At 43.5% G+C, this 25880-nt stretch overlaps 2 protein-coding genes across 4 annotated transcripts in view; both read left to right on the top strand.

Annotated features, from left to right (window-relative positions):
- The window catches only part of galnt13 (UDP-N-acetyl-alpha-D-galactosamine:polypeptide N-acetylgalactosaminyltransferase 13), a 36590-nt gene extending 25511 nt beyond the window's left edge, over positions 1 to 11079 (top strand). The window contains exons 12-14 of one of the 3 annotated variants that reach the window (XM_048239735.1): positions 89 to 118; positions 1619 to 1830; positions 7975 to 8550. In XM_048239735.1, the coding sequence (XP_048095692.1) occupies positions 89 to 118; positions 1619 to 1804 (216 nt within the window). In that variant the 3' untranslated portion in view covers positions 1805 to 1830; positions 7975 to 8550. The other 2 variants (XM_048239736.1, XM_048239737.1) reach the window with 2 other exon arrangements.
- Positions 11080 to 18049: 6970 nt separating this feature from the next.
- Positions 18050 to 25880, top strand: part of kcnj3a (potassium inwardly rectifying channel subfamily J member 3a) — a 19350-nt gene continuing 11519 nt past the window's right edge. The window contains exons 1-2 of the mRNA XM_048239911.1: positions 18050 to 19599; positions 20171 to 20387. Coding sequence (XP_048095868.1) covers positions 18922 to 19599; positions 20171 to 20387 — 895 coding nt within the window. The 5' untranslated portion in view covers positions 18050 to 18921. The remainder of the gene's footprint in view (positions 19600 to 20170; positions 20388 to 25880) is intronic.

The following is a 25880-nucleotide window of genomic DNA, read 5'->3' as shown; positions in this document are numbered from 1 at the left end:
TCGAGTCTTTGTTGTTGGGGTGCAGAATGAACCTTAAGACCCCCTCCAACTTACCAGCGTCTGATTGTCTCTCTTGTCTTTGCCTCAGTATGTGGGCAAGTGGGAGTATGATTTTAAGGTAAGTTGTGCTCTGTGAGTGTCAGTGCAACCCCTGTGTGACATTATATGGTCAGTTTTAGTAGGCGTTCTAGTTTGACCGGTGATAGTGTGTATGGTGTTTGGTATAATGAGCAGCCCCATGTGTCCCCGTGGTTGTATAATCCCTTAGCAAGGTTGTTACATGAACCTATAGATCCCACAGCCGAATCGTTAACAGACCATGCTGGTAAGCCTGAATGGAGTGTAGACTGAAAGCCTGTGTGTGCATCTCTATCTTGACATATATTCTCTATGGAGCCAGTGGCAGATTCTTGGAAATCCGACATTGAGAGAAATGAGAGCTGGCTGTGGGGCAAAGGGAGATGCATGAAAGTAGCATCAGAAGTCCAGAAATAGCTGTTGATTTTAATAATGGATTATTTATTACAAGGCCGGGGGAGGGGCTGCACTATTGGGACATGATTTTTAATGTCAAAAATGCAATGTCTCCTTCCAGAGATTCTCTTATCTTTGTCTCAGGGGCACTGAACCTGCCCCCCCCTCTCTCTCTCCTCCATCTAATGCAGTATGGTCTATTCATAGGCCAGAGAGAGGGAACACAGTAGAGAGAGAGAGAAAGGGGGTGCTGTGAGATGGGAGACAGAGAGAGAGAGAAAGAGGGGTTACAGTGTGTGTGTGTGTGTGTGTGTGTGTGTGTGTGTGAGAGTGTGTGTGTGAGAGTGTGTGTGAGTGTGTGAGAGAGAGAGAGGTTGAGAGAGAGTGAGAGAGACAGAAGAGAGAGAGAGAAGACAGGGATGACAGTGAGAGAGAGAGACGAGAGGGAGAGAGGGAGGGAGAGAGATGCTGCTGCAGCGTTGGGCTCTGTGCTCTGTGAAACATGAGACATTAAATTATTTGTGGATGAAGAAAAATGTCTGCCTCTCATTTGTGCTGGTCTGCCCTCGTGCTGTCAGGCACTATTTTGGGCCGGCGGTGGCTGTGGCGGCAGCAGCGTCGGGAGCGGCACCAGACGGCAGCCGTGGCGACAAAGAGCCTCCCTCTCCGTCCAGACCCATGCCGCTCCGGCCACTTTTATCCCATTTGCGCCTCGTTTGTCTGGGGCCGCTCCCTGCCTCGCCCCTCAGGTTCCCGTCAACCACATCCATTACCTGTCAGTCATGTGTGCCGCCCTTTGTCCCTCAGCCATTACCCATTCTCCAGCTGCCCAGTCACGCAGCTCCAAGAGCCACAGGTGCTGTTTGTGTCTGGACACACAGTCAGACTGTTTTGGGCTTGTCTGGTCCACCCATTACCACCACCAGATGACCACCACTACTATTATCTGGACATTGTCCCTCACTGCCATTTGGTGCAAATTCTGAGTAGTTAGTGTGGCACTTTTGTTTGGTTGTCTCATCTCATTTAACCATCAACATGTTCCATCTGACTCCTCCCCTCCCTTCTTCATCCACTCCACCTGCATGTGGCGCCTGCTGGTGTCGTTCCCTACTTCACCCCCCACCTCACCTCCCGGATGCAGAAGCACACTTTCCTGCACATCATCACACAGTCATGCCTGACCATCAGTCGCTTGGAGGATGGCACCTGGGGCCCCACGGTGGAGTACTGCGACGACAGCCCACTGCAGACCTGGATCCTGCGCAACTTCAGCCGGATCGAGGTCTTCAGGAAGCTCTATTACAGCCCCACCGACTACTTCCTGTAGCCGCTGCCTGTGTCAGAGAGTGGCAGGTACAGTGGGAGCCTAGCAGTAGGGGAGTAGCTACACTGTAAAAAATTACTTGTTGTTTTAACTTGGAAAAAGTGAGTAACCTGGTTGCCTTGAAATTGTACGTTGATTGAAAATCATATAAAAAGTTATCATAATGAGGCAATGAAGTTGCATCAAATAAAGATAGCATGTTGATCTGACTAATATTCTAAATCAGACAAGTTCAATCAACTAAGGCTTCTTTGTCAACACAACATAATTTTTGATGAATGTGACTTAACATTAATTTAACTTGAGCAGAGGTTTGTTCCCAGAATGCTACAGCCCTAGTCAACACATTCTTAAAAAGATACACATATCAATCCTTACTGAAATTTAATCTTGAAGTAAAATACATAACTAAGTGACAGTGACACTAAAGGCTATATTGTCGTCATGTTGTCGTGTAATTATTCGTTGGTGCCACAAACCATCAAAGTAGATGACCTTCCAGAACACACTAATCCTGTGCATAGGGCTTAAAGTATTGATTGTGCTGGAGGCAGGAACATATGTACACAAACTTAGTTGTGCATTGTTGGCAGGGTGCGATTTGTAGGGGGGGATGGTGAGGATTTCCCCCCCTCTGGTTTTCCTATCCCTACCTCTGCTAAATTATTTTTATCCCCGGTGGGGACAACATTTATCCCCCTCTGCCCTTCATATTGATTAATGCTACTTCATATAAGTAAAGCGCTGCAACGTGAGAACAGTCTAGTAGGCTAGCCTACATAATAATCTGACATCAGAAACGCACCGTCACCGTCAGCACTCATGCTGCTGTGCTGACACAGTGGCTGCGTGATAACTTTATTTGGCCTTGATCGTGCAGGACATTTCAGAATGTCGAGTGTGTAATCCATCATAAATGGCTAGTTTCAATGGAAAAGTTAGCTGGACAAATGAAAGAATACGAGAAGGATTCAGTGAAGCATATCGTCATATTTTAGAACCTTCAAAATTAGAAAACTGATGCAACTGAGATGGAGGACAACTGCACGTAGAGTAGAACGTAGGCCTATTGTCCGAAGGAACTTAGGCTACATTAAATGAGGAGATATTTGCTGAATGTCACAAAAAGTGTTACAGAAATTGCTTGGCATCGCTTATTCAATGGCTCTCTACCGAAACACCTGTAGTTTGCGGAGGACGAATGAGAAAGCACTCGTTTGATAAATCAGCCAGTAGGCTAGGCCTAGTATACAAATAACTTTCAGAAATAATCTGTACTGCAAAAACGAATGTTGGTGGGTATTTAAACTATCTAGCGGGCATGGGCGGATTATGAACTTTCGGGCCCCTGGGCCCAGATGTTTTAAGGGCCCCCCACTAATTGTCGCTCATGTGGGAGGGGGGGTTTGGTGGTCTTCCCCCAAAACATTTTTAATTTGTTTGATGTGATTTCCTGTATTCTGGTGCATTTTGAGGATGGCCAATACTTTAATTCAATCAGATTCATATCCTACATCCTGATTTGTTGATATTGAGGCAATGATTCCATCCAAAGGCTTGGGCTTCAGGGCCCTCTGACCCCTTGGGCCCCTGGGCCTGGGCCCGGTAGGCCCGTGCAGTAATCCATCCCTGCTAGCGCGTGTTTTAACAGCTGCAAGAAATAGAAGCTTCATGGTCTTTATGTTCTGGTTCGTAAATTATTTTCATAAAACTTCAAGTTGCCCTATAACTTTACTCTCTAAACTCTTCACTGCACTGTAGCCAATTAACTGACAGTATGATAGTAGGCTATTTATTTTCTGTAGGCTACAATAAACACATTTATTTTTTATACTTTTGCAATATTACACACTTGGCTACTGAACATAAATCAGCAGGAGAGAGAGAAAATCAGCAGGATGAGACCAACTAACACTGTTAGCCAATTCACTAACTTAAGACTTCAGTGCCATCATATACAATGTTTTTTTGCACAACAAATACAGAAAGGATGGAGGCAGCACAATGTAATTTCTATTTGGATTTACCAACATTAACTGATCATCATGTTAGCTGTTTAAATTCACAATAAACTAAAACTAAAAGTTACAAACAAAATTAATATAGGCAGTGCCATCATATACAATGTTCGTTCATTTTTTTTTGTATCCTGTTTTTACACAAATCGCACCCTGATTGTTGGCATTGTGAATATAGACTCCCATTTTACCATTATTAGTCCAGTTGCTACACCTTTTATATCCATTCATAGTAAATGGATACGGCCTAAGAATCTAATTGAGAAAGTAGTCTATTTCGCATTGAATCCAGAGAAGAAGTATGTCTACTCTCTAAAATGTCCTATATTTCAATAATGGTCTTCTCCAATCCTGACAATGAAAATCTCTTACACAGTAATTTTACTCATCAGTTGTTGTACGTCATACACATCCAAAAAAGTCACAATAAACAGTAATGAAAAAACAATAAACATTATAAAGAAGAAAATGGTTTACCCATAATCCCTAACTGCTGTAGTTAGGAACATAACTTACCATGTTAAGTTCAGCTCACATGTTATTGAGTTCACTTCAAAATCAAAGTTGAAACACTGTTAACTCATGAAACTTAGTTGAAAACATGACTCACTTTTATAAGTTAAAGTAAGTCAAGAAAAGACTTTACTATGGCTTATTGTTCAAAACTTTTTTACAGTGTAGAAATACTAATACTAAGCAACAAATACTATTTTGTATCAACTGTGCCACTAGTTTACAGGCAATATCACTGATTTCTAAGTTATTTGAACAACAGTGGCGAATCACAGTCAACTGGACAAAATAATATAAGTTAAGATAACACCAAGGGCAAATACTTTTTTACAGTGTATAGTTCACTTGTGACTGCCAGTTCAAGAATGTTAGTAGGTAGAGTTTGAGTAGTCAAAAAATCATAGTACAGTAGGTTTTTCTAGGCTAGTCTTGGCTGACTAGTTGTCAAGGTGCATCAGTTCTGATTGAAACATTTACTAAGGATGGATTTCGACAAACTGTTTGAAAATCATTTTCTCCTTGTGTTTCAGTTTTGTGTTTTATAGTCCATTTAAATCATTGATCGACATGTCAATCACAGATGCCCGTCTTGTTTGTTTATTTATTTATTTATTTATTTGTTTGTTTTTCTCCCCTGAGGAGCGTGACCGTGGCGGTTATAGGGCGCCGGGGTTTGTCCTGCTTGGTGAAAGTGAGAGTGCCAATAAAGCGGGTCGCCGGCTGCTTTCCAGCTATTACCGTTGACCTTTGGAGATGAATGTGGGGAGACAGGAACACAGGCGTGTAAAAGAGAAAGCAATAACGGCCGTCCTGTGACAGGCTCCCATCGCCGCTGTGTTTACGTACCTCACTATCTAGCAGACCTTTTCCCAACCCCCCCCCACACACACACACACACACACACACACACACACATACACACACACACACACATACTCACCACCACCACCACTACTACCACCTGTCCAGCCAGCCTCAAATTAAATTTAATTTGACATTTATTCCGTTACGTAAATATTTCATTTTTTGATGTGAACATTTGGCAGCGGTGGAGGCACTGTGCACAGTGAGTGGTGATTGGGTGGGTGGGGGGGTCGGGGCATGATGTGTCGTCTGAATGGAAACGCCAGGCAGTTTTTAATATTTATTCGTAGTTGATTATCGCCGAGGCCGATTGGAGACGGGGCTGGCCTTTGTTTACAAGCTCTTTTGAAGTGAGCGCCTCATTGTCAGCGGGCTCTTTCATGGCGACGCCCTCGCGGAGATGGAGGGCGGCCGAGTTGACGCAAACCCAGCAGCTGCAGCACCATGTGCCGCTCAAAACAAAAACAACCAGATCTCCTTCTCTCCTCTCCCTCACACTCACATTCCCTCTCACGCACTCATGCTCTCTCTCCGTCTCTCTCTCTCCCTCTCTCTCATTGTCTGGAGCCTGCCTCTCAATTACGCCCACTCTCTCTCTCTCATTCTCTTTCAAGGCTTTTGTTTGTTTGTTTTTAACCTGTATCTCATCATCTCTCATTTTTGGACTTTTCGCTTTGATTTTTTTTCCTCCACTCTCCGTCTCTTATTCACTAAGTCACTTTCTCTTTGTGTCGTGCAATGCACACCCTGGCTGTTGGTCTGGGCTCTGTGGCGCTCTCTTTCATGTGAATATGCCTGCTGCTGGGTCTCGGTTTCAAACTCATTGTTGTTTGGACTCGGGCGTATGCATTGTTATTTCCCTTTGGAAATAATTACTGTGGTTATTATATAGCTGCTGCGGATATGGAGCTAATGTTTACAGCAGTTTGTATCCTGTACACAATTTGTATCCCGCAGTAAGACATTCCACGCGGCATCAAAGCCAAACAGGTGTGTGGGGTCACGACAGTAGGTGGAGTGGATGTACGTCAGACTCTTAACTTCATTACAACAGCGAATGGACAGACCCAAAGAGAGTCTGGCATGTGTCAGCATCAGCAATTTCATTGGAGTCGGGGGGTATGGAAGATACAATCCGCTTTTTAATTAGCTGGGTTTCAGACAAGTAGAGAGAGAGAGAGAGAGAGAGAGAAAAAGTACTCCACCTTTGTCCAGGAACACAGACATAGAATGGGACCTGTGAAGGACTAAAAAAGCGAGTCCTAATTAGACACTGACCAAAACACAACGCTTTTCATGTTCTCATTACACGAGGGGGCTTCATATTCCATCCTTATTTTGATGGTGTCACAACTAGCACAATAGCTTTGGCAGCGTTTACTCATCCATAATGAATGGGGACGCTAAGGATGGAAGCGTCTGCATATCACTGTCATTATTTCACCACTCCATCCAAATAGCCGAAATCGCCCATGAACAGCCCAGTCTCTTGCAAACCACTGACCGTGTCTCCATGTGATTTATGGGAGAGGGACTGAGGCGAATACATAACTTCTGACATGTTTTGTCAGGAATGACCGCTCCAGTCAATATTGCTACAATGAAAAGCACTCACACCAAGGCCTGAACATGTCATGTTTTTAAGACGAGAGGCGTAATCATGAGTGTGTTTAGCGTGCTAGCTGGCCTTTGACCCAGTGTTTTCATGGTTTCCTGAAGCAGCTTGTCTACAAAGCAAGCATTAGGATAATGAGCTATTGAAATGCATTGTAAAACATGACTCAGGGTCCACGTATTTCATAGCCACTGCATAGTAGATGCCTTGCTCCTCTAAGATGGTGGTAGAGCACTCAGAAGGACCTGTTGCGTGCTCACATGACATCAGCTCAGAGGTGTGTGTGTGTGGTGTGTGTGCTTTGTGTACACTGTGTAGGGCCAGGCCTCTGTGATGGACTGCCCTGCCCGTTCTGCAGTTGTCTGTGCCGTGGCAGTGGTGCTTTGTCATTTTTGTGCTTAGACAGTGTAGAGGTGTATAGAAGTGTGTGTGTGTGTGTTTGTGTGTGTGTTTGTGCTGTGTGTGTGCGACTGCCCACTCGCTTTTGCATCTGAGTTTTCCACGCTCATTAAACATAACCCTCTGTCACCACGCCAAAACTTGGTGGTGTTTTCTTTTCTGAAAAATGATCTTTCCGCCCCAAAAGCAAACAGCATAAACATCGCTGTTCACACACTCTTTATTCATCCCACCCTTCCCCCTCCTCCCCTCACACCCCCATAACACACACACACACACACACACTCTCTCTGTCCCTCGGTCTCATCTGTAATGAGAGACGAGAGGCCAACAGTGGCTTCAGGACTTGTGAACGCCAAGGCCGCATTAAAAGGCATTAGCGGCGTATTCTGCTCCATGTCCTATTGTGTCTCTCCAGGCAGTGCACTCTGATAGGCGCTCTTAATTATGGCCAGACAGCTCGCGTGATTAGCACCGATCCTTAAACTCGAGGGGTCTGCCTCGCTCATTACCACGGGTCTCCAACTTACTTGATGAGCATGAAAATATGTGAACGCACCCCAAGTATTTGACATTTCCTTGTTCATGCGTGCACAGTGAGTGATTACTCCCCTCTCTCCGAAACCATTAAAAACAATCAGGGTTTGACAGTGTTGCTGTGGGTGTTGTTTTTTTTTTCTTTCCTAAGAGCTTTTGATACTAAAAGCCATCGAAGGCCATTTTGACAACTCAAAAGAGCTTTCATGTTCCCTGTGTTTTCTCAGAGATGGCAGTCACTGGATGGTGAACGAATTACACACCAAAGTTCAAGTTCTCCATTATGGTGCTGTCGATCTGAAGAGTGTTGGTGATATTGGGTCTATGGCGTTGGGTGATGTCGTGTTTGCATTGCTTTAATTACGGTTATATTAAGTAATAAGTAAGTTCTGTTTGAATTAATGTTGTTGTTGTTTTAATCAGTGTTGTTGATGAAGTGGTGAAGGCCCTCCTCCAACTCCACTCTGTTCGTGATATAGTAAAATCATTTGGTCTACCGCGTTGGGTGATGTGGTGTTTGCATTGCTTTAATTACGTTTATATTAAGTAATAAGTAAGTTCTGTTTGAATTAATGTTGTTGTTTTAATCAGTGTTGTTGATGAAGTGATGTGAAGTGGTGAAGGCCCTCCTCCAACATCACTCTGCTGATGCCTCTCTGTTGAGCTTCATGTGAATATCACACACACTACTATGTGGGCAGGACTCGATGTTGACATTTGTTGCATCGTCCATGTCTGTCTAACACCTAGTCCGTTGTTTGTGTTTTGCTGTCATTTGACCCTTGACCCTACCTTCACCTTCGTTACAGAGGCTGACCCTCCTGCACGTGAACAGTAACCAGTGTCTGGACATGCCGTCTGACGAGGACAAGATGGTGCCCACCCTGAGGGACTGCAACGGCAGCCGCTCACAGCAGTGGATCCTGAGGAACATGACCCTCAGCGCGTGAGCTGCCTTCTCTCCACATGACCCCTCGACCCTTAACCTCTGACCTCCAGCCTGCCAGGCTGGCACCCCCCACCTGAGAGAGCCTGTTGGCCCTTGGCGTGCCCAAAAAGGGCACTTGACATCAACCACACACTCACTCACACACAGACACACACGATACCATTAGTGCTGCTACTGTTGCTGCTGGGACCTGTGACTGTGTAGGAACGGGCGAAAGCACCCTCTCCCCTCGGCCTCTACTGCATGGCTTAACCAGCCTATCTGTGTGATTGAGTGTATTTTTGTGTGGGAGAGTTTTTTGTTTTTGTGTGTGTGTGTGTGTGTCTGAGATTAAGAGAGAGGTTGTCATGAGGACTTCATCCCGCCCTACCTGCTCAGAGACTGTTAGTCGAGCTCTTTGTGCTTCAGTCACCAGGAGCTGACCACCCAAGCGTCTGTGGACACTCACAGGACTGTTGCTCCACTCCAGACAAAACCCAAAGCAAGACTGCATTACCCAGAGTGCTCAGCAGATCTAGCTGTGGGACCTTTTCCATATCTAGAGATCATACAATCACCTTGCATTCTGCACAGTACTGCACATACTTTCCGATGCAAGTACAACAACACGCAAGGGGCCTGTCAATTAATATCACATCTGACTTCCCTCGTCCATATCTCTACTTATCAGACCTGTATTGGAAATCTTACTATTTCTATTAAATACATCATTTTAAGGAGAGGACTACTGTTTGGGGAAACCAGTTGTTAGACTTAGACCTGTAAGTAGATATTAATTTTTGCAGAATCAGATGAAGAACTGCCATCTTGTCTGCATGTCTCTTTGCAAGAAAAAACTAGTGCACCAGTGACACTGTTTAAGACGGCAGTTATGGTGTGGGAAGCTTTTCAATTACTGCAGAGATATTGACTTGTGGTGTATTGATTTTGCCTTAAGGAAAGTTTGAGTTATCGTATCATTAATAGGAACTCATTGTGTGGAGCACTGAGAAAAGGTGGATGGAGCCACCGTTGCTATGGAGAGGTACTTGACACATTTCTGTCCATTGTTGTTTAAGTAACTACATTCTACCTGGAAGCAAATCCTTTTTTCAACTTAACACAGGGACGTGTGTTGAATCTCTCTGTTTTTTTATTATCATTTCAATAATATGTTGCTTAACTGATATTAATTCAATTTTAGTTGTTTTTTTGTTATTTTTTTTTTTTTTTTTAGTTTGCAGATTTGATATTAATCCTGTTTTATTTGGGTCGTTGCTGTTGTTTGTTTTCAGAAAACACTTATTTCCCTAAATAGTCAAGTGTCCTATTTATAATGAAAAAACCACTGATATTTCAGAAATGTAGAGATTAAGTGATTTGACAGATGTTGATTACCCGGTGGGCTAAAGTGAAGGGTCCATGTAACAATGTAGAAAGCCTCACCAAAATATCAATGCTACTGTATCTATAGGCAACACATCATGATATCCCTCAAGCAGATATATGGCAAGACAGTATATATACCTGTACAGACAAATCATTATCATTCAGCCCTTGACATACAAGCCTTGACTACAACACAAACTACTGTACTTTTAATTTATTATTTTTGTCATTAACAACCATACAATGCAGTTGGCATATTGTAAATAATATAACCAAAAGTTTTTGAGCACCACTGTACATACACAAAAAAAAGATTATTTTTTTAAGATGCAACTTGAAAGCCCTATGGAAATTTAGAGTGTAGACATTTACTATATTTAAGTGCACTAGAGTATTTTGTCATTATTAGCAGTTTGGTTGGATATACTTTATAGCTTTACAGATATCACTGTAAGCTAAACTGACTTCAAAACCCCTTTACATATCATCAGACTACTTTCAAGATTTTACATTACATAATGTTTTCATGCATCGGCACTTCTTGATAGCTTTATGTAGGAAGACCAGATTGATTTAATCAAAGTTGTATTGTTTACATGTATTTAATTTGAACAGCTAATTTAGTCTGATTAAGTCCATTAAAATTGACTAAATTGAATAAACTAAAAGGGGTGTTGTTACTTAATGACAGAGGAAGGAACACACTCAATCAAAACTAAACTCTGACCCATGCTACGGAATGTGAATATTTATCGTCTATGAAACCGGTTGGTCACAGAGTGACTTTCATGGCGTTTTTAAGTGCATGGTACAAAACATAGCAACATAGATTGCCTTTCAACTTTGAAATGTGTAACTTTGTATTAGTCTTGAAGTGATGTTAACCTGTTTGTACATTTTTTGTAAGGCAAAAAAAACAACACAGGAATGGATTGAGTGTGTATTTATCATGCATACTCTAATGGATTCTACTAACAAACTGAACTGTGAGCTACAATAAATCACTGTTGATGAATGTAAGGACTCAGGCAACTCATTGAGGTCACTGGAGAGGGGGTGGTTGAGTATGCATTGCTGATGCTGATTAGCTCCAGGTCACACACACACCTTACTGCACCATTGCCGGGCATGACTCACGGCCGCAGGAGAAGAAGGGACCCCAGTATCAGAAAAGGGATCAGCTACTGAAGAGCGGATGCTTTCTAGTTCTGATTAAATGCCCCACAATCCACTCTGGCTAGTCAAAGAGTATATTGATCACAGCAGTCACAACACTGACCCCACAGGCCATCCTTGATCTACAAAAAAAGCCTTTTAATTCCATTGTTTGGTTCCTTATCGCTTTGTATTGCAACTTCAGGTAGAGATTTGATTGATTTTTTTTTTTTACCGGGAATGTTTGCATTCATTATTGTATTTCTCAATGTCCCACTCAACTCAATTGTTATTGTTAATTCAGTAGCTGCCATTGGGTTTACATTTATATTAAACTCATGTCATACTGATAGAATTCAATCCTAAATATGGACTTTCCCCCTGAATGTATCCCTCTCTCAGTAGGTACCTCTCAGCATTGAATTAAAAGCAAAAATTGTGTGCATGTTCCGAGTCACAACACCCTACCTTGATTGCATTTCGCTCTTGGTGGTGTGAAAGTGTGTGCGCGCGTAGCAGGAGGCATTTTTTTTCCGTAACAAATATTTGTAAACCTCTCCAAGGCAACCACTCTAGTGTAATTAATGAGTCATGGCGGGGCGTGATCTCACTCGGCCTGTGCTGCTCTCCAGCACCTCTGCGCTGTAGGGACACAGCCGGCATCACACCTGAGGACACAGCGACGGTGGCACAGCCAACATACACACACACACACACACACTCTGTCTCTCTCTCTCTCTCTCTCTCATGCACACGTGCACTCTATCACTCATGCATGTACACACATACATATGGAAGCACAGAGGAAATTCACATACCCACACACATAGGCACACACAAACACACACAAGCTCACAAAAAACACAACTGCAAGCAACATAAGCAAAATGTACAATCACACACAATCCGAAGACACATACACTTGAAACACAAGACTGTCAGCAAAAGAAAGTCACACAATCCCAAGGAATGTACACACAAACATACACACACACACACACATTCACACAAATATACCTGACATGGCCACAGTGACAGCAGGGCTGGCAGCCCATTACGGGACAGGTGGTTTAAAATAACACCCTAATGGTGTCCTTATCTGATGCTGCTCGCTCCTGCGAGGCCGACCTCACTCTCCATGGAGACGGAAAGTTAACGCTTTGGAGTCCTTCCACGCCACACCAGGGCCTGGCCACTAATCTCTGTCGTCGGAAAAAAAAGGAGAGTTGGACAGCGGGAGAGAAGGTGGCAAATCTGAAGGAGCCAAAATGGTGGCTGGGGCGAAATTGTTGGCACTGATTTACACGGTGCCCCCACGCAACACGTATGGGTTTCCCCTGCAAGTTTAATAAGACCCCTCACACACTGAGGTGATATTTCATCCTCTTCCACAGAACCTGTGTGCTCAGCTCCAGCCAATGTGGTGGTGATGGTGGAGGGGGTGGGGGTATCAGCATAGGCAATCTCTTCACTTTTGGGGAGTCTGACTGGCTGGCTCTCGTGCAGCAAACTCTCTCTCTCTCTGCTCACAACATTATTAGAGAGAAAACTTCTCCCTCGCCTGGAGAAATTCGCCATGCTTGGAGCCTAATTCCAACAGAGCCAATTATAATTGAAGAGCTTCAGAGCCATGTAAACTCATATAGAGAAGCAATTTAAAACAGACACCCCCAGAGACAGTCTGTATGCTTAGAGACCTGTCCACACCTCACAGTCTTGTGCTGTGTTGCTTTTCCGTTCTATACACATCAGTAGACAACAAGAAGAGCATTTCTCCTGGTGGGCTGGGCAGGAGAAAGGAAAGAAAGAGAGAGAGAGAGAGAGAGAGAGAGAGAGAGAGAGAGAGAGAGAGAGAGAGAGAGAGAGAGAGAGAGAGAGTTCAGGACTCAGTGTACAACCTTGTTTCTCATCTCCCATGTGCTTGACTGTGAGTGGATTTGACCGTGTGCTCTCTGCATTTTCTTCTTTCCATTGTGTCCGCGCGAAGCCCTGTAATGGAGTCTAGGATAGTAATCAGCACCATGGATGGCCTTGTATTCTATCTCCATCTGCTGCTTGCACACATCCACCAGGCGGAGTCCAAGCGTAATGGTTGAGAGGGCTTGTGCGGCTCAACAGACGGGGTGCTTCTCAGAGACTGGTGCCTCTTTGCAGGTTTCAAGCATGGCCGTTCAAGGTGAGGGATTGTGAGGGGCGAGGTCTACTGCTGCCTATGGTATTCGGTCAAATAAAGAGAGAGAGAGAGAGCGAAAGAAAGAGAGAGAGAACACGAGAGAGAGACAGTTGCACAGAGCACAAACATAAGATACCTTTCTCCTCTGGTGAAAATGCAGTCACACAACTGTAGGACTACATTATTGTGGCCTGTGTGTTTTTCAAGTGAAAAATAAGCATTATTCTGAAAGAGGGGATTATGTTGAAGATTGTACTGTGGCAGGTGTAGTTTTGATATAAAGCATTCAATACAAAATGGAGCATCCCTGAAAAACTATACAGCCCTGCGGTCACTCAGGGTCATTTCCACTACGTTCCTGAAAGCTGGAGAGAATCAACCCTCAGCAGAATGACACCGCAAGGCCAATAAAGTGGCAGAGATCTGTCCTTCCCTCGATGTTTGTATCCCTCTGAGCCTCAGTTAATTTCTGCTACAGCGCTGTAGTGGCTTTGCAAAGCCAGCAGATGTAGCCAGTATACTCTGCCTTCCCCCGCTGTCTCAGCTGTCCAGTTGGCCCTGTCAGAGAACATGATGGATTCACTTGTCAACAGCTGCTCGTTATCTGCTGCTCACGCAGCGAGGCCGAATCACATTACAGATGGACCTTTGGGTGTCCTCTCGTGAGTTTTAGGACAGCTCGTCACTGGGTGGAAGAATGCTGTGTTGGACTTTGGGAGAAAGAAAACCAGGAGGCGAGCTATCGCTCTGTCACTCACAGAGAATCAGGTCCTGTCGCCGCTCCATTCAAACAGAGATTGGAAATCAGTAGCTCTGCAAATAACATTACTGTATGGGGATTTATTTAAGGGTCTTTTTCCTGTTAAAAAATGTGATTTTTTTTCCGTCAGTAAGTGAGAGTAACGAGATCTTCAACAGTCTAAAGGCTGATATTAAATCAGGCTTCGTGCAGGGGCTCTGATGGCAGTGATTAGGGAATGAGATGGGAAATGAGCGGATGATCCTATGAAGTGATTGGCTGAGCGTCTTGGCGTCAAGTGTCATCGTCGTGTCAGAAATATAGTGCTCAATGATTGCATTTCCTCTGTCTCCTTCTGATTAGATTAATAAATCAATTCAAGTTTCTCCGTCCCTCTCACCCCCATCCCCGCCCCCTTACGCCTCCACACCAGGTCTTGTCCAGTCTATTTTTATGAAATGGGTTACACAAGAACATCAAAATCCCTTTCATCAGTGTCTGAGGAGGACCCATATAATGGCTGGTGCTGAGGCTGGGAAGGGAAGGGACTATGGCATCTGCTCTCCCTCTCTGGATTTGTCAGAGATAAGCGCAATTTACCCCCCAGAATGACAACGGCAATCTTTCAAAACAATGTGGATGTTATCATCATCGGATTTCGATCAGATTTGTGGGAGAAAATTGATAGTTGCTGTATTGCTGTTGTCCGGCCAAAATTGTAGACAGATAAATATTGCTCGGCTTTCCTGTCTGCCCTTTTCTCTGGCAGTATTAGCTCGTAATTGCAGTGCAACCAAGCTCATTTGGTCTGCTGTGTGAAAAAAAGGCAATGACTTAAATGTTTCTGCCACTAATTCTTATATTGGCAGGCAGAAAAGAGAGAAGTGAATATTCTCAAACCGCTGGTCTATGACTAAGAGGCCTCGCTCAATTAAAGCAATTGTTCCATCTGAGTTATGGAAGTGTCCCTCGTCACTGATCTCGCCGGGGGCTTGCCATAAATAGTGAGTTCCCTTGTACCATATGCCACTGCGTTCAGCACAACAGATCGCCTTTGATTCTGCCTCCATTTGATGCTAATGAGGGAAACAGGGGAAGAGGACACAACTCTGGTTCCTTTTCCTGATCTTAAAATGATGTGAAGTGAGAGAGCAGTGACCCTTATGAGCAAGCGCGAGGAAATGTGGCGAAGGAGAAAAACAGAGGGAAGATGTTCTGTGTTCTGCACTTTCTAACTATTCTGCTCTCCAGTCCGTGATGTTTTCAAGCTCACAGCGTTTAGACTGCCATAACCTGACGGCAATAAGTGTAATTTGGCTATTACATTGTATTGGTACAATTGACATTTGGGCACACAGGGAAAGAAGCGCCTGTCACTCTCCTCTGTGACTCATCTCTATCATATGCACAGACTGCTTGTCCAAAGACACGGTGTGAAGTCCATATTTCCCCCGACTGCGCCAAATATTTCAACATAAATACCCCTGGTACAACTTCTCACAGTGCTTTTGCAAAAGGCCATTAAGTTAGAGTTGGTGGACAACATCTGAGCTGGCCACTTCTCATTAATGAGGGACAAGAACGCTGGCTCCCTGACCCCCATCACCTCAGACTCATTATAAAAAACCCACTGACGGCAGCAATTGCCCTGCACTCAATTGTTCTTTTTTACCTGCTGTAATCAAGGCCTGGCAACTGACAGTTGGAGGTGCACCAAAAAAGAGAAAAGACTGAATGCGAGAGAGAGAGAAAGAGAGAGAGAGAGCTATCGTTATACCAATTATCTTATCCAGTTTCCATCCCTATACTCTCTAGCACACCTGGCAAAGAGTTTAGCCTGAGCGTATGTGTGTTTTTTTAGACTGCTGCGGACTGAATATGGTGTCAAAGGTGAAACGTCATTAAAATGACAGTCTGTAGTAGACGGTGGCAAGGCTTAGAGGGACTGTTGGAGAGTGAAAGCACTTTCGGCAGCTGGCCCCAACAATTATATTGATCTTTATAGACCCACTTAAAAAATCTAATTATTTGGGAGAAATGTCAGTGCCAGGTGAAATGTTGAGCAAAATCCATGAAGGTTTACAATGCCGCTGTTTAAATAGTACCCTACTCGTAAGAAAAGTGAAGTTTCAGTGCAGCCTGATCCTACAAAATCATACAGAAACATTTCCTTGGATCTGAAAATCCATCTGCTACCGGCTATTCAAATAACATGAAATGTTCAAAAGCATGAACTTCCTTGCTCCTAATGATAATATCCTGCTGCAAAGACACACAGTTTCCCATCACATTGCACACACAAAAAGGTAGGCTACAGTACATGTGTGAAGGAGATGTGAATGTGTGTAAAATGTGTGTGTGTGGCCACAGCAGATTCCCTTGGGCTGACAGACATTTTGCCAAGAGAGCCATGAAGAATAAGAGCCGCATGAACTAGCACAAAGCCAATCATTTGTATGCTGAGGGCCATATTTCATGCGGTATGGACAGGACCCATGTTCTACTCTGCTACATTCCCCTGGTGGGGGCTCTCGTGAGAAACACAGTTTGTAATAAGACTTGGATGGTGATTGGGGGTCCAGTATAACCGCTTACTCAGTTAAGACTATGAACATTACCACCCCATGGGACCAAGAGAAGTAATCTCCAGGTAAAAGTGGAGAGATCAGGGGCAGGAAGGTTGTTGTGAACTAGGGTAAAACCCTTTAGCGGATGAACTAGGGTAAAACCCGTTAGCGGATGAACTAGGGTAAAACCCGTTAGCGGATGAACTAGGGTGAAACCCGTTGGCGGATGTGACCGCAAGGGATACGGAAGTGTGGACATATCGATCACCTTCACCCAGGAATCGCTTGGCCCTCAGCACGTGTGACACCTCCATGGCTTTGTGGCATTTCTTAGCTTGGTTAACAGTTGGGTGTGTTGATGAATCATAGTGCTGAAGGAGAAACAACGTGGCCAATGAGCAATTAGGAGTGTAAAAGAACTCAGAATGCGGGACCAATGTGTAATTTCACGTTGGAATCGGAGTGATTACGTTATTAAGAATCACTTTTTTCATTTGTTTTTCATTTGAAATTACTCAAATTCATTCCTCAGTCCTCTTGGGGGTGTGCCTATAAGTATAATTACATTTCCAACTGTTTTTATGATTAGAAGAACTGATTAAACTCAGGCTCATTTTGAGTGGCATGATTTCCTACCATATCTGTAACTTTTCATAGGTACATCTGATAGTCTATGAGTTTTTACATAGGCCTACTGTTGGTTACAGATGAATGATCAAATTAAATGAAAAAACAGAGATCATACATAAAACATAGAGAAAAATCACTATGGCATGTATTATGCCAGGTTCACTTCACACATACCTTTCCAGAAGCTGTTGGGAGGGCCGGATAATTATTCAAAGTGAAAATTATTTTGCCCTTAAGGCATAGTCCTAGGAAATTCCTCATGTCAAAAAATACAATGTTGCCAGTTACTTAGTTTCAGAAGAGTGAAGATAGCCCCCACTGTTTACAGTCATTATCCCTCATTGAGAAGCATGAAATCCACCAGGTGAACAAACACAAAAGCATGTGGCAATTGCCCCTTTGATAGCAGAAATGTAATTTGGAATATCTGATAATACATTGTCTAAAATGTTAAAAAGAAAAAACACCTTAATAAAGGCTTTATCTTTTGCTGTTTAGTGGATTGATTTTAGCAATAGCTAAGCAACTGGGTAAACTAAAACTCTATTGAACTAAAACGGCATGCGTCATAAATGTCTAATTGCGCTGTGATTAACTCGTCAGATGGCAAAGAACAGCTAAAATAGCAAACATAATGTTGACTTCGCCCTCAACATCTCCAGCCTCAAACTGAATCCCACCCCCTCCCGGCAAATAGACTCAGTAGGTAGGTTACGACTGAAGCCACAGACAGCAGTGCATCTTTGTATGAAGCGCACATTGCGCAGAAGAGGAAACCTATGGGAAAACACAGCAGCCGTTTCTGATATCTGCCCTTTAGATATGACATATTTTCTAGAAGACTAACGCCTGGAAAAGGAAATCTTGAGCGAGTTGACGCAGACAGGAACTGTGGAATCAGTCGGACAGTAGGCTATAATTCAAAGTCTATTGCGTTCTTCACGGTGGTTTAACTGTATGCCGATTCTATGTGTTCGTACGGACAAGACAAAGCAGCAGGAGGAGGGTTGTAAACTGAGTCTTGTCCGATACCAACGGTTTCAATTTCACACATGTGCGGACCTTTAAAAACAACAACGTGTGTGCTCTTTCAACAAATCTCAGTAATTGTCCAACGCAGCAGCTACATTGGATTTATGGAGTGCTGACACATCTGCAACTTTCAACTCGAGGTCTGGACTTCTCAGTGAATATCTAATGCCTACCCGCTTCGTTCTGAGCTGGATGAAAAATGAGCATCGCACCAAAGAATATACAGTAGCCTACTGATCACAAACTAAAGCCTCCTAAATTGCGAATGGTTTTTCACTGACTTGTGCCTGTTTTCACTACCTTAAATCCACCTTTTTGTCAAAACATTGTTTTATTGTTTGTTCCATGGTAATTTTCTGTCATGTATCGGTAAAGATATTTACTTGTGGCAATATATAGCTAGGGATAGGCTATAGCATTTTTCGGATCCTTTTGACTGAAAGAAATTGCGCATAACAGTGAAACAATTGCAGCAACCACAATTAACACTCTGTAGCCCTACTAAGTGGACTGCAGAAATTAATCTTCGAGATTATTCCTATCTTCCGTTGTCCTCATAGTATGTCTGCACTTCGAAAGAAATTTGGGGACGATTATCAGGTAGTGACCACCTCATCTAGCGGCTCTGGCTTTAACCAGCCAGCCCCAGAGAAGAAAAGGAAGAGGCAGCGCTTTGTGGACAAGAACGGGCGATGTAACGTCCAGCATGGAAACCTCGGTGGAGAGACCAGCAGATATTTGTCAGATCTCTTTACCACACTGGTAGATCTGAAATGGCGATATAATTTGTTCGTTTTTATCCTAACTTACACTGTGGCTTGGCTGTTCATGGCCTTTATGTGGTGGATTATTGCCTACATAAGGGGAGACCTCAACAGAACTCACGATGACAAATACACGCCATGTGTTGCCAATGTTTATAACTTTCCATCAGCTTTCCTTTTCTTCATTGAGACCGAGGCCACTATAGGCTATGGCTATAGATACATCACAGACAAATGTCCCGAGGGGATCATACTCTTTCTGTTTCAGTCAATTCTTGGATCAATAGTCGATGCATTTTTAATCGGCTGTATGTTCATTAAGATGTCTCAGCCCAAGAAAAGAGCTGAGACCTTAATGTTCAGTGAACACGCGGCCATTTCAATGAGGGATGGAAAACTCACTCTGATGTTCAGAGTCGGTAACCTGCGCAACAGCCACATGGTCTCAGCACAGATACGCTGCAAATTGCTCAAAGTAAGTTTAGTCCCTAATCTTGATTAACAAGTTAAGTATTTAAGTAAAGAAAGCACGCTGATTTTCATAAACTGTTCATGTAGCCTAAATGCAGAAATATGAGTTTTGAAATGGACAATCATTAGTCCAAGTTGAATTAGTCTATAGGCTAACCCATTTTCAGTCTAATGATCTAAACATTATAATGGATCATTTGTGTACATACATAATGTAATGACGTAATCTAAATAAGGCCAGGCTACAGTTCTATGGTAGGCTAACTGTTAAAGTTTTGCAAAGCATTGTGTACAAATCTAGACTGAATTATAGTCATTGGAATAAACGCACTGACAGCATGCTCACGAGGACATCTTGTGATGTGTGCGTGCGAAATCTGCACACTTTTAAAAGAAACTTTGTTTCTTGGCAGTGTTTGATGCTAACCTTTAATGTAATTACCTTCCTCCATCTATTCATTGATGACTGATTGCTGTGATTGCCTTAAAATGCGTAGGCTAAAAGCTGTCACCACAGTTCACTGAGTTGTAGGTTTTCAACCGATATTCCATCCTCTCTCTGTACGCTTCCACAGTCTCGGCAGACGCCCGAAGGCGAGTTTCTTCCGCTGGATCAGTTAGAGTTAGATGTGGGCTTCAGCACCGGGGCGGATCAGCTCTTTCTCGTGTCACCGCTCACCATCTGTCACGTGATCGACACCAAAAGTCCATTCTACGAACTCTCCCAGAGATCCATGCAAACGGAGCAGTTTGAAATTGTAGTGATCTTGGAAGGCATTGTGGAAACTACAGGTAAGTCCAGTCTTATCACGTGTGTCATTATAAAATGCCAAATGATGACTTGAAACTAGTAAAAGTTAAACTGGAGTGGCAGATTTAGTAAGACTATAGATTGAAAAGTGGTATTTATAAGACTTGAAATGAAGAGCTGTTTGGGGACATGGTGGTTATTCTGCTGACTGATAGGATTATAACAGCCAGGGCACACCAGTGACCCTTAAATGCATTTCATTGATCTGATTTTATTGATCTATTGAGGACTGCATCATTCAGTAGCTGGTCATACACTAGACAGCAGCCTACCAACATTGTTTTGGCTTTGACAGTTTGTCTGCATCAAAAACTGATCTCTCAGATTGTACAGTATCCTTTATAAGAAGAACAGTCCTCTTTTTTGTGTCCAGTATTGATATTTTGCAGAAAGGATATGTGAAAAGGGTATTTTTGCCTTTATGAAACATAACATTAAGACCCTCAAAAGTTTGACTACTTCATTTGTCATTGCCAGTTCTGCTGTTAGAACAGTAGCTCAGGGTCTGAATATACAACACCAGACGTAATGGAACAGAGAATATGCTGACACAATGCAGCCTTGACAAGACTGAGATTATCATCGTTGTCTTCAGAGAATGTCACCATAGGACACCATTGGAGAAATGAGAAATAAGTTTACACCACTGACATGGCTAGATCTTATTTGCATGAATAGAGATTGGAGGCATTGCAGACATGGAAAATATTTTTGATGCCTTGCAAAGATAACCAATAGGGAGAGATGTAATGGTATAAGGTTTTCACAGGCCTCATAGCCTTCTTAATGAAATGTCATTACATAATTTGGGATGACTGGGCATAGTGTGATTAAGTAAAGCACTTCAGACTCCCTGAAGCCCTTTGGTTTCAATAAAAGAAAAAACATGTATGTACTTACACATAGAGTTCATAGAGTAGGCTATAGGAAATACCAAGATGCCAATAACAAGGACAATGTATGAGAGAAGCATACCATTTTTATCAAAAGAATACAAATGATCCTTCAAATAAAATACATGTGTGCGTGGTGGCATCCTTTATATTGACTTGTGAGTTGTGGAGTCAGTTGGAACATGTGAGTCTCATATTACCTCAATACCCTCTGTCAGTCGTAACTCACCAATCATGTGTGAATAAAGAATGGAGAGGCTGGTGGCACATGAACAGTATAATGTTCAAGTCTGGGTCCCAAGACTTCGTTTCTGGTCATTGTAACTCTGTTTCCATAGCAACCCCCTTTTTTTTTTTTCCTTGAGCATTCAAGATTTCAAGCTGAACAGCTAAACTTGGATTTATTTAGAAACCTAGAAAAAATCCTGGCAAGTCTTAGTTTTTGTGCCTATATGCAAGGCTGTATATTTAAGGCCTTTAAAAGACAGGCATGAAGCTGGCTTGATGTAATGTGACATTTTCCCTTTGATGGGGAGGAGGACAGCTTTAGGGACGGAGGGAGGTTGTGAAGCTCTGCAGTGCAGGGCTTCAGGCAGGCAGGCATGCACAGACGCAGAGAGGTTAAGACAGGATCCGATGCACTGAGGTTCTTAAAAGTGGCATGGCATTTACAGGTTCATGATATCTGAATTTGAGGGGCAGCTTGTGCTCAATCAGAGATCAAATACCATTTAAAGCAGGGTGTTATGTTATTAAGAAGTCTTTTGGGTGGCAAGAATGTATCATGTGGTATTGTTTTATTGTTTTGATGTTCTTGCGAAATGAACTTCTCATTACCTGCCATCCAGATATGATCGGTGTTCCATCCCAGGGAAATTTGAACAATGGACTATTTTCTTCTCTCACACAGCCCTGTAGCTCACAACTGGTGATCTGCCGAAACTAAGCAGGTGTCAGACTGGTCAGTGCCTGAATAGGAGACTAAGTATGGTTAAGCGTTGCTACTGAAGCTGAGGGTCAGTAAAGGTACTCAACCGTTGGCCTGTCTTGATGAGTGCAAAGATTGGGATGCTGCTTGGCAACCGGGTACTGGCACCCATGGGAGCTATTACACCGAGGCCCCAGCCCACTGCGGTTATAGAAGAACCCCAAGATGCATGTTGTAAAAGTGTATGGGTGGCATCCCCAGTGTTCTGGCAACACTTCACCCAATGGGCACTTTCACTACAAAAGTCTCCTGAATCATATCTAGTGCAGCCAGTTGGTAATCTTTCTGTCATCTGTCACCTTCGCGCAAGACAGCCAATGTGTGGTAAACATAGTGGCACACAGAGGTGGCCGTGGTATCATCCAGGTGGGGGAGATTCCTACCTCATTATGCGGTTATACGTTTTTCCCCAATGATGTATCAGTTTGGGTATCAAGAACGCTGTGACTTACTGAAAGTGTAACCATAGAGGCTCTTAAATAGGGAAGGACTTGTCCAAACCCAAGTGCATAAAGGAAGCATGAGTAGGAGTGAGAGCCCAGATAAATTATTTTGCAGGTGATAAGACTCTGTCAACTGTGAAATGTAATGCAAAGCAACATTATTGAATCACTCAGGCGAGATTGCGATCATTTCTCATTTTCGGAAGTTAAATTACTTGCACTGCAATCGAGGTCCCCAGATTTTGAATGGCATGGCAATTATATGCATTTATCATGCAGTTTTGTTGCTGTGGTCTCATCCCTGTTCCCAGCAGTGGGATCCACTTATCGCCTCTTTTCTCAGTTTTTTTTTTTTTGTTGTTGGGTTTTTTTTGGCAAGTAAGCTGGGTGTGTGGATGTGACGGACATACTGAAAGGTTTGTCATTAGCAGGAACGATCCCTCCTCGTCAGCAGTCATCAGTGCTGCCTGTCACTCTGGGCCTCTTTTTATCAGAACAGCAAAAACTTGCAACACTTTGTACAAGTCGCGGGAATCTTTTTAAATCTATGTGGGGCTGCTTTCAGCGGGCCGGGTGCATTGAAGGTGTCTTGCAGAAATCAGCAGTCCGTCTGTGTGACCTCTCTCTCTCTCTCAGAATTTTGTAGTTCTGTGAATACAGTTGGTGTGCTGTGAATTTGATCATTTGCATAAGTCCGCATCGGCATTATTTTTTCTTCTTTCTCTCCCTCTCTCTCTCTCTCTCTCTCTCTCTCTCTCTAATTATGCAGAACATAAATGTTTGATTCTAATAACTGCTCTGTAGCCATTCATACATTCGCCACAGAGTGTGTGTGTTCCAAAGTTGATTTTGTTCGACGAAGTGCTGACACGACAAACCCGTGAATAGTATAGCAGAGCTCCTCAAACCTTCTTTTCATTTGATTACATGTTTATAGAGGCGTGACCGAGAAAGGCTCCCAACCTATTTTCACATTTGCAAAAATCGTAGAGGGATACTCGGTTACTCTCTGGGGGTGATGTACCCTGGACTGCCACTCTTCACTATATCTGCTGAGCAAATCCATAAAGAATCAGAGAAGCTGAGGCAGGGGATAAAATTATAGCCTACTACAAAACAAAGACTCTGATGTCTGTCTGAGAAGGATTTGTAGAGCTAATGGAGTACTGACAGTGTACCTCCACCTCGCGTTTGTCTTGGGCTCAGTAGACATAATTTTCTTTCAAGTGTAGGGTTTCTTCACTTAGGTACAAGTGAATATGCTTTATCATCATTAGCATGTTTTGTAGCAGATTCATATTGTCTGAGTGTATTGTTTTGTTCTCGGTGTGTGTGTGTGTGTGTGTGTGTGTGTGTGTGTTTGTGTCTTATTTTCTGCCAGTATTTGTGTGGGTGGTGGGAGGCTATATACAGTACTCTGTGTTGGAATGAATTCAATGGAGTTTTTTCTCTGTTAATGTGTCTGCAAGCCTGTCTGGTGGAGCATGCATTCTGGACATACCCGTTTGCTTGCCTTAATTGGGACATTTCAAAGAAGGGGGAGTGAATCTTCATTTTAGATGCAATACATTTGCATCAGCCATTCCCATAAAAAATGATATTAATTACAGTTACTTCCCCTTTTGTTATGATGCAATGAAAACATTCCTGTTTCAGTTCCATTTGTCTGTTTAAAAAGCTTATGGCTCTCTCTCATTATGCTGTTTCCTTTTGCATTTGGTACCATTGTGGCAAACCTATGAAAAGCAAGTCTCTGCTGTTTGTCATCACACGTAATTAAACGGGAAACAGATGGGTCTGAATGCCCACCTGCACTTTGAGGATTTGTAAAGCAACATGAATCTCTTATTTGCCATGCGTAGCATGAGCTGCAACTTGAGTTCACATGAATGCCCAAAAGTACTCCCTCAAAATGAGAGACAAGAACGCAAACAAACAAATGACGCTCTGTTACATTCAAGAGGTTTATAAAGTCTACGTGAACGCCTTGTCTGGAATTGTGAAATATGTTTATTCTCGTTTCAGCTCAGACAGTGTGTCTATATTTAGCTCCATTGTGTTGTCTCTGGAGGTGGACTGCTGAAACATGATCAGGCCCTCTCCCGAGGGGTCGGAGGACCAACTCTTGCTCCTGTCTTTCCATCAGTGCCTGTCTGCTCTGACAGTGCAGTTCCCTGGATGATGTGTGAATAGCACTTTGATTTGCTTGATGAGACATGCCTCTCAAAGTGCGAACCAGACGAAATCGCCGGCTTATTTTAGGCAATTGCTTCTCCCCCCTGGATTGATGCAGGTCCTGCTCTTGATTTTTTGGGGGAAAAAACTGGCCCTCCCACAGCAAGCACATGCACACACACACACACACACACACAAACAGATACAGAGAGAGAGAGAGAGAGAGAGAGAGAGAGAGAGAGTCCCATTTCTCACTCCCCTGTAACACTCACAATCATGTAGACCCTTATTTCACTCCTGTGATCCTGAATCAGATGGTATTTCTTTCAGCAGATAAAGGCATTGGAACAATCCACAAGGCATGTCATGGCAGGGTCTCGATAAGTGCTCTGCCACAACCGTGTCCAAAACAACACGGCGTCGCCCGGGAGACATGGAGCTGGGTCTCACCCAGGAATCAGCAGCACACGCGCCTGGTGTCAGGCCAACAGACCCCGGGTAAATAGCTGTGCAGTTGAGCCCGCAAAGCCAGAAAGAGATAGCCAGAGAGAGAGAGAGAGCAGGAGAGAGAGAGCAGGAGAGAAGAAGATGGGGAGAGTGAGTGACTGTAATTCATTCTGAATGATTACACTCGGAGTGTGTCCTTCGTGCGGCCCTGCGGTTCAGGGGGGTTAATGTGAGTTCGCAGGGGGCGGTCAGGCTTCTGAGCAGGTGAGGCCGGGAGACTCCAATTAAGTCTAATGTGCCACGGGTCAGAGCGCGACAGAGCCGTGTTGGGCCCCTCCAAGGAGCTCGCTGGGCCACCGTCTTCACTGCCCTCCTGCTCCCCTAAGCGGTTTAAGGTTCACAGTAGCTGTCCATGTTCTCACTCATTCATTTATTATTAACTCACCTCTTGCGTTTCTGAACTGCCAATGGCAGAAAAATCTTTATAAAAATCAGCTCCAGCATTAAATATGATTAAAGCTGGTCCCT

This window comes from Alosa alosa, chromosome 3 (genome assembly GCF_017589495.1).
Source record: "Alosa alosa isolate M-15738 ecotype Scorff River chromosome 3, AALO_Geno_1.1, whole genome shotgun sequence".
NCBI lineage: Eukaryota > Metazoa > Chordata > Actinopteri > Clupeiformes > Clupeidae > Alosa > Alosa alosa.
This window is presented reverse-complemented; position numbering and strand designations above follow the sequence as displayed.